The sequence below is a fragment of the Glycine max genome, chromosome 1 (assembly GCF_000004515.6).
Source record: "Glycine max cultivar Williams 82 chromosome 1, Glycine_max_v4.0, whole genome shotgun sequence".
NCBI lineage: Eukaryota > Viridiplantae > Streptophyta > Magnoliopsida > Fabales > Fabaceae > Glycine > Glycine max.
This window is the reverse complement of record NC_016088.4, coordinates 47,840,227-47,849,540: the sequence shown is the minus strand read 5'-3', so window position 1 is coordinate 47,849,540 and position 9,314 is coordinate 47,840,227. Positions and strand designations below refer to the sequence as shown.

The 9,314-nt window shown below is 35.3% G+C and overlaps 1 protein-coding gene across 1 annotated transcript; it reads left to right on the top strand.

The window, feature by feature from the left end:
• The first annotated feature begins 342 nt into the window (after nt 1-342).
• On the top strand, nt 343-9,062 carry LOC100789268 (3-phosphoshikimate 1-carboxyvinyltransferase 2). The gene is made up of 8 exons (XM_003516991.5): nt 343-1,026; nt 1,817-2,061; nt 2,400-2,553; nt 3,133-3,347; nt 3,426-3,543; nt 6,917-7,127; nt 8,531-8,592; nt 8,672-9,062. The coding sequence occupies exons 1-8, from the start codon at nt 673-675 to the stop codon at nt 8,888-8,890; spliced, it is 1,578 nt and encodes a 525-aa protein (XP_003517039.1). The 5' UTR covers nt 343-672; the 3' UTR covers nt 8,891-9,062.
• Nucleotides 9,063-9,314: the final 252 nt, after the last annotated feature.

Genomic DNA, 9,314 nt, shown 5'->3' with positions numbered 1-9,314 from the left:
GAAAAAATAAAGTTATACATTGATAATATAAATTTTTTACATAATTATCCGATCAACTCATTATATATGATAAATTTATTGATTTTTTAAAATAATTATCTTAAAATAATTTAAACAATGATTTGCAATTAGATGATAATATAAAATTATTTTACACACTACATGTATTAAACTCAAACTTTTATATATTAGTTTTTCTAAAAACTAATTTTTAACTCAAAAAAAATGTTACTTATAATTTTCTTATCTTCTTTTTTTATAAGTATTTTTTAAGAAATTTATTGAAACATGACCATGCTTGGGTCAATAATACTACTCTCTTAGACACCAAACAACCCTTCCCAAACTATAATCTAATCCAAAAGCCATCATTCATTTTCCTTGGTAGGTAAAGTTCCAAGACCTTCACCAACTTTTTCACTCAATTGTTTTGGTGTAAGCAATTCGACATGTGTTAGTGTTAGTTGGCAACCAAAAATCCCTTTATGTGACTCAATCCAACAACCACTCACACCACCAACCCCCATAACCATTTCTCACAATACCCTTCATTTACACATTATCATCACCAAAAATAAATAAAAAAAACCTCTCATTTCAGAGAGAGAGAGAGAGACTTCACAGACCAAAGTGCAGAGAACAACAAAGTTCACAACTTTAAGGAAAATTGAAATGGCCCAAGTGAGCAGAGTGCACAATCTTGCTCAAAGCACTCAAATTTTTGGCCATTCTTCCAACTCCAACAAACTCAAATCGGTGAATTCGGTTTCATTGAGGCCACGCCTTTGGGGGGCCTCAAAATCTCGCATCCCGATGCATAAAAATGGAAGCTTTATGGGAAATTTTAATGTGGGGAAGGGAAATTCCGGCGTGTTTAAGGTTTCTGCATCGGTCGCCGCCGCAGAGAAGCCGTCAACGTCGCCGGAGATCGTGTTGGAACCCATCAAAGACTTCTCGGGTACCATCACATTGCCAGGGTCCAAGTCTCTGTCCAATCGAATTTTGCTTCTTGCTGCTCTCTCTGAGGTGAAGTTTATTTATTTATTTATTTGTTTGTTTGTTGTTGGGTGTGGGAATAGGAGTTTGATGTGTAGAGTGGATTTTGAATATTTGATTTTTTTTTGTATTATTCTGTGAAAATGAAGCATCATGTCCCATGAAAGAAATGGACACGAAATTAAGTGGCTTATGATGTGAAATGAGGATAGAAATGTGTGTAGGGTTTTTTAATGGGTAGCAATAAGCATATTCAATATCTGGATTGATTTGGACGTTTCTGTATAAAGGAGTATGCTAGCAATGTGTTAATGTATGGCTTGCTAAAATACTCCTAAAAATCAAGTGGGAGTAGTATACATATCTACAGCAAATGTATTAGGTGAGGCATTTGGCTTCTCTATTGTAAGGAACAAATAATATCAGTTAATGTGAAAATCAATGGTTGATATTCCAATACATTCATGATGTGTTATTTATATGTACCTAATATTGACTGTTGTTTTTCTCCGCAATGACCAAGATTATTTATTTTATCCTCTAAAGTGACTAATTGAGTTGCTTACTTTAGAGAAGTTGGACCCATTAGGTGAGAGCGTGGGGGGAACTAATCTTGAATATACAATCTGAGTCTTGATTATCCAAGTATGGTTGTATGAACAATGTTAGCTCTAGAAGATAAACCCTCCCCCAAAACACAAATTAGAATGACATTTCAAGTTCCATGTATGTCACTTTCATTCTATTATTTTTACAACTTTTAGTTACTTAACAGATGTCTTGTTCAGCATAAATTATAATTTATTCTGTTTTTTTTTAGGGAACAACTGTTGTAGACAACTTGTTGTATAGTGAGGATATTCATTACATGCTTGGTGCATTAAGGACCCTTGGACTGCGTGTGGAAGATGACAAAACAACCAAACAAGCAATTGTTGAAGGCTGTGGGGGATTGTTTCCCACTAGTAAGGAATCTAAAGATGAAATCAATTTATTCCTTGGAAATGCTGGTACTGCAATGCGTCCTTTGACAGCAGCTGTGGTTGCTGCAGGTGGAAATGCAAGGTCTGTTTTTTTTTTTTTTGTTCAGCATAATCTTTGAATTGTTCCTCGTATAACTAATCACAACAGAGTACGTGTTCTTCTTCCTGTTATAATCTAAAAATCTCATCCAGATTAGTCATCCTTTCTTCTTAAAAGGAACCTTTAATTATCAATGTATTTATTTAATATTTAAATTAGCTTGTCAAAGTCTAGCATATACATATTTTGATTATATTCTGAGAAATGCACCTGAGGGTGTTCCTCATGATCTACTTCAACCTCTGTTATTATTAGATTTTCTATCATGATTACTGGTTTGAGTCTCTAAGTAGACCATCTTGATGTTCAAAATATTTCAGCTACGTACTTGATGGGGTGCCCCGAATGAGAGAGAGGCCAATTGGGGATTTGGTTGCTGGTCTTAAGCAACTTGGTGCAGATGTTGATTGCTTTCTTGGCACAAACTGTCCACCTGTTCGTGTAAATGGGAAGGGAGGACTTCCTGGCGGAAAGGTATGGTTTGGATTTCATTTAGAATAAGGTGGAGTAACTTTCCTGGATCAAAATTCTAATTTAAGAAGCCTCCCTGTTTTCCTCTCTTTAGAATAAGACTAAGGGTAGGTTTAGGAGTTGGGTTTTGGAGAGAAATGGAAGGGAGAGCAATTTTTTTCTTCTTCTAATAAATATTCTTTAATTTGATACATTTTTTAAGTAAAAGAATATAAAGATAGATTAGCATAACTTAATGTTTTAATCTTTTATTTATTTTTATAAATATTATATACCTGTCTATTTAAAAATCAAATATTTGTCCTCCATTCCCTTTCCCTTCAAAACCTCAGTTCCAAATATACCGTAGTTGAATTATATTTTGGAAGGCCTATTGGTTGGAGACTTTTCCTTTTCAGAGATTATCCCTCACCTTTATTATAGCCTTTCTATTTTTAAACTTCATATAGACGCCATTCTTGTTTTAAAAAACACTAAGTTTTCTTTTAGTTATACCTTCCCCTCCTTATTCTCTCCAAAGTAAATATTGTAGCAAGTGTTGGTTGATCCATTGTGAATCTTATTATCCTATTTAACATGCAGGTGAAACTGTCTGGATCAGTTAGCAGTCAATACTTGACTGCTTTGCTTATGGCAGCTCCTTTAGCTCTTGGTGATGTGGAAATTGAGATTGTTGATAAACTGATTTCTGTTCCATATGTTGAAATGACTCTGAAGTTGATGGAGCGTTTTGGAGTTTCTGTGGAACACAGTGGTAATTGGGATAGGTTCTTGGTCCATGGAGGTCAAAAGTACAAGTAGGTTTCTATGTTTTAGTGTTACATCACTTTTAGTATCCAAAATGCAATGAAATTAAAACTCATGTTTCCTATTAGGTCTCCTGGCAATGCTTTTGTTGAAGGTGATGCTTCAAGTGCCAGTTATTTACTAGCTGGTGCAGCAATTACTGGTGGGACTATCACTGTTAATGGCTGTGGCACAAGCAGTTTACAGGTATTCATGAATGACACTATCTTCTATTATCTTTTATTTTATAGCTTACACTATCATTCCTAATTCAACCCCCTTCTTTTCTCTTTCCCCTCACTCCCAAAATAGAGCTTATCATTGTATCCTTAATAGCTCTTTTATGTGCTGTTTCATCTCTTGAGCAGATTCTACATGATTATCCTTTTTAGTGAACTTTTTTGTCTTTTAAATAATTGATATCATCATTTGAACTTGCACATCATCTCTATCCTTCCTCATTTTATTATATTTCATTAAGAGTGATAAAATTACATTGTCAAGTAAAGCAAGTTAGCGTATCAGATAATGATGCTTCGATTGCAGAATTGGTGAAAGCTTGCACAATTCATTAGCTTAGTGACAATTGTGATGTAGATAGCCATAATCTTCCATGCAACTTATTATGCTTTTTGTCTAAAACTTCTTTTGCACTTAAACATGAATTAGAGAGTTAGGATGAACAATAGTAACAGACACAAAGCTTATTTCTAGACCACCCAGTGGTGAAGACGAAGCAGCATGAGTGAGATTAATGGCAGCATCTGATTGAAGCTTCTTTTGGTATTATTGGAGATGAAATCTTGAGCCAAATTAGGGCTTTTGCCTCCTCAATAGCCATTGGTTCAAAATTGCTTTCAATAAAATGATTACAGAATCAAATTCTTAAGAAAGACCTTCAAGAACAACATCAAGATGTTTCCTGTGCAAAACAGGCTCACCTACAAAAGAGTGTCTACAAGCACCTTTACACTTGCAAAAAATTCCTTAACTGAACAATTGCCAAGAGTCATGTTGCAAACTTGAGATTGGAGTTGATTAGATTTGGTGTGTGTGAGATTCTGGAAATGAGCATGAAGTTTTTTGCAAAGCTCATAAAATGAATGCAGCCAAGAATCCTAGATAGGATTGAATTTGAGAGAGAGGCTTGAAGTCAAGATAACCGCAACTGATCTTGCTGTTCCCATGCTGCATAGGACTCGTTGATTCTACCAAGATAACAATCTTCTGTGGTGAGAATATGAGTGGGAATTGTCAGGCAACAAAGAAAATGAAGGCTATGAGCCTTTGTTAAGGTGCAGAGAGAAAACAGAAAATGAAGAACTTGTGTATTGAAGGAATTGAAAAGCCAATTACAATTGTGTTGCAGAGAGATATTTATAGTTCTGAAGTGTATAACTAACTAAACAGAATGCTACCAACCTAGAGGCAGTTGAGAATTGCTCCCTTATTACAATACTCTCACAGCCTTGATGATAGGCTTGATTTGCTGCCACCGAAGAAGAACATTATTGTTGGAGAGTTTTTCAGTGATTGCATCAGAGAAAGTTACAAGTGTGATTGGAGATGAAGGACTTGCGGTCGTCGAAGGTTAAGTGTTAAGTGGTGGAATGTGTATCGGAGGTGGTTGCCTAGCCCAAGAAGCTGGTTGCAGTGGAAGCGGATGCGGCAGAAGCCATGGGTTCAGATCAGAACTATGTTCTAGATACCATATTAGGGTTAGCTTTCAAGAGAAAACTTATGAAACTGAACTGTAAACTGTTGTATTATTGATTAGCTGATCTAGTAGTGATGGAAGCTTGCTTGCGAAGCTTCTATGGAGGCTGGATCATTGAGCTTCAATGAGGTCCTTCAATGGTGATTTTTCACCATGGAGATGCAGCGGAAGATAAATGAAGAGGTGAGAGGAGGCGTCATCCACTAGGAAATAAACTATGGAAGAAGGAGCTTCACCACCAAGAGAGTGTCTTGGATAAGAAGCTTAGAGAGGAAGCTTCAATGGAGGAATAGAAAGAGAGAGGGGGAACAAAAAATTGAAGGAGGAAAAGAGGGAGAGAAGTTGAACTTTGAAGTGTGTCTCACAAGACTCATTCATTAAAGTTACAACAAGTGTTACACATGCTTCTATTTATAGTCTAGGTAACTTCCTTGAGAAGCTAGAACTTAACTACACACACCTCTCTAATAACTAAGATAACCTCCTTGAGAAATTTCCTTGAGAAGCTTCCTTAAGAAGATTCCTAGAGAAGCTAAAGCTTAGTTACACACACCTCTCTAATAACTAAGTTCACCTCCTTGAGATGAGAAGCTAGAGCCTTAGCTACACACACCCTTATAATAGCTAAACTCACTCTATTCCAAAATACATGAAAATACAAAAAAGTTCCTACTACAAAGATTACTCAAAATGTCCTGAAATACAAGACTAAAACTCTATACTACTAGAATGGTCAAAATACAAGGTCCAAAAGAAGGAAAAACCTATTCTAATATTTACAAAGAGAGTGGACCCAACCTTAGTCCATGGGCTCAGAAATCTACCCTGAGGTTCATGGGAATCCTAGGGTCTTCTTTAGTAGCTCTAGTCCAATTTTCTTGGAGTCTTCTATCCAATATCCTTGGGGGTAGGATTGCATCATGTAGTACAAGAGAGGGGAATATATATACAGTTGTAAGTTGTAACTACCTAATCAAACCCAACTGACTCACCATACACAGAAAAACAATGTACAAAGGATAATAGAAAAACTGAAACTGAGATATACTCATTACATAGAAGAATTACATGATGAATCTGAAAATTTTAATTGGGAAACTGAGGACAATAACAAGGCTTTCAGAGTTCATTTTGACAATAGGTAAATTATGGACTTCAACTTAGACCTCAAGGGTATGCTTGGGAGTGGGGTTTTAGAGGAAAAGGGGAAGGAGGGAAATTTTTTAATTCTAGTAAATATTCTCTATTTTGATTAATTTTTAAAATAAAACAAATAAACTTATAGATTAGCATTCACTTAATGTCCTGATCTTTTATTTGTTTCATGAAGTTTTTTATAGCCTTTCTGTTTCTGTTAAAAGAAATTGGAGGGTGTTCATAATCTATATGCCCATATATATGTATTGTCCTGTTGTCTGTGTTTCTGTTTTCTTTCTTTAGTGTCTCGCCTTTCCTTAATTCCTTATCAACACCTTGTTTATTTTTGAAAACTTAAATGTCCTCATTTTTTTTACCTGTACTATAACTTTCCAAACAAATAGTAGAAAATGTTTCAAATATTCCCCAGAACTGTTTCAGTGAACAAAGTTCAAGCCAGAAAAAAAGCAAGCAGAGGCTAAAGAAGTATATCTTATTGTGAAGAGTAATCTCAATTGGTTAATTATCGAATTGTATCATTTTACAATAGAAAATTAGAAGTGGGTTGATTAGTTTATACGAACAATTATTTAAATAGGGTTGATGGTGTGGTTAATTACTGATCATATGTTAAGACTATGAGTCGATGACCAGCCTCAGTGCAGTCATTTTAAGTTCCATTATTTTTTAATTGTGCTTATGTTTAACTTTGTCCTTCTTTTAAAGGGAGATGTAAAATTTGCTGAAGTTCTTGAAAAGATGGGAGCTAAGGTTACATGGTCAGAGAACAGTGTCACTGTTTCTGGACCACCACGAGATTTTTCTGGTCGAAAAGTCTTGCGAGGCATTGATGTCAATATGAACAAGATGCCAGATGTTGCCATGACACTTGCTGTTGTTGCACTATTTGCTAATGGTCCCACTGCTATAAGAGATGGTATGGTTTAGCTGTTTGTTTTTGCTCAAGAGCTTGTTTTCACATATTTGTGGTCAAGAGCGGTTTAGCTGTTTTTTTTTTTAAATTGTGGTTAATGAAATTATTATAATTATACTAATATTGAAATTGGATCACTAACCATGTGAAATGCTTGAATTTTTAGCTTGAAAACTTCTTTTGTGGATGATTTTTCTTTTATCTATGTAGTGTGGGGCATCTATGTTGTTCCTTTAAGCTTTGTGTCATAGTTGTACAACCTGGTCTGTGGGCTGGTCCAGTTCTTACTCATGACTGTCTTTTGCAGCAAACTGGTTAAACTTGGGTGACCTGTTGACCCACCCAGATTGGCCTGTTCTTTTTTAAATAAAACTCCAAAAGGCTACTTATAAGATTTCAACATGATACTTGAATGACCACCCTTACTTTAAAGGTCATTATGCCATCAGACCCCTTGATTCTCTGTTCAGTTATGTTCTTATTCTTATTATTTTTTAATTTATATTATTATCCAACGATCTGATCTTTGTACATGATGCTGGACAATCATCAAAGCTAGTTTGGTTACATCATATAATACCTTTTTTTTCATAAATTATTTTTTCCCATAATATATTTATATGTATTTTTTTAATACAATATTCTGGGGAAATTTTTTTTTTCTGTTTTCTTTTTTCTGGTTTGAATACTATTTCAATGACTGGGCCTTATTATTTTCTGGTTTGGGTTATACAACTGTCCTTTGATGTACTTTTGAATGCTTCAATAGTATTTTTCATAATCATGGAAGGCACTAGAGTGCAGTGCATATTGCACAAGGTTCTTTAATGGCATCTTGAATTTGTTAGAACATGGAGTTATGATATACAACCATTCCTATGTCTTCATCTAATAGCTAAAGCTTTTGGCGTAGTTGGTTAACATGGTATTGGAATCTTATTTTAAAGGTCCATCTTATTCGCAAGTACAAGGCAGGTGGACCTGCGCATTATTCACGTGCCAGGCTCAAAGGGATTTTGTATGAGGGGGAATTTTTGGAATATAATATATAGAATCATTCATGTGGTTCACCTATCATGTGTCAACTCAAGTTTTTGTCCTAGTTGTATTATTGCAGTGTCTAAACTAGGCATGATCTTCTGTGGAAGGAAATTTAACCTAAGGAACTTGAATGCTTCTTGTTCTGAGATCTTTATTTTTTTTCTCCAATCTTTTTAATACTTGAAAGGTTTTAGTTGTATCTATAAAGGGTGCAGAATTAGGGGGTCAGCTTTTCTGTTGTAAGCGTGAATTAAGTGCATTTTATGTTGTTCCCTATTTTATACATTTGAACTATCAACCATATCATTTAGCAAACTTCTTTGTTGCTCAGATTCCCATTTATTCTTGTTTCCTCTATTTTTTAGTGGCAAGTTGGAGAGTTAAAGAGACTGAGAGGATGATAGCAATCTGCACAGAACTCAGAAAGGTCTTGCTAATTCCTTTATGGTTTCTATATTACTGGACTTTTTACATCTCACTGACCTACTACTGTCTTGGTATTTCAGCTAGGAGCAACAGTTGAAGAAGGTCCTGATTACTGTGTGATTACTCCACCTGAGAAATTGAATGTCACAGCTATAGACACATATGATGACCACAGAATGGCCATGGCATTCTCTCTTGCTGCTTGTGGGGATGTTCCAGTAACCATCAAGGATCCTGGTTGCACCAGGAAGACATTTCCTGACTACTTTGAAGTCCTTGAGAGGTTAACAAAGCACTAAGCATTTTGTACATTGAGTAGGGAAGAGAGAGAGATATATATAAATACTCACAAAGCAGTGAGTATATGGCTTGCTTTTGTTTCTAAACATTCCTTTATAAGGACTTGAGATAATTTGTATTGTTTAAAAGAGCCATTGGTTCTGTTGTATCAAAGTAATTTAATTTTCAGTACCGACTTGGCTCTACTCATATGTGGTGGTGTACATTGCATCTTTGCATTTGATTCCATATCTATTGGGATGGGACCATACATTTTTTGTTTATTATTTAAGTCAAACATATCAGATAATATGTGGTGACCAGAAAAGTGTCTAGCAATCAAATGGGTCTGTGATTGCATGTTTGAGTTCAGGACATTTATTAATGAGTGACAGAATTTTAAAAAGCTCGCCAATAGGAGTTGCCACATCTGATCGAGTCTTC

Bases quoted from the DNA above. Each gene is read 5' to 3' on its own strand.
- LOC100789268 (XM_003516991.5), top strand. From the start codon at position 673: ATGGCCCAAGTGAGCAGAGTGCACAATCTTGCTCAAAGCACTCAAATT. The intron at 1,027-1,816 runs GTGAAGTTTATT...GTTTTTTTTTAG, and splicing joins TTCTTGCTGCTCTCTCTGAG to GGAACAACTGTTGTAGACAA. The intron at 8,593-8,671 runs GTCTTGCTAATT...TTGGTATTTCAG, and splicing joins TCTGCACAGAACTCAGAAAG to CTAGGAGCAACAGTTGAAGA.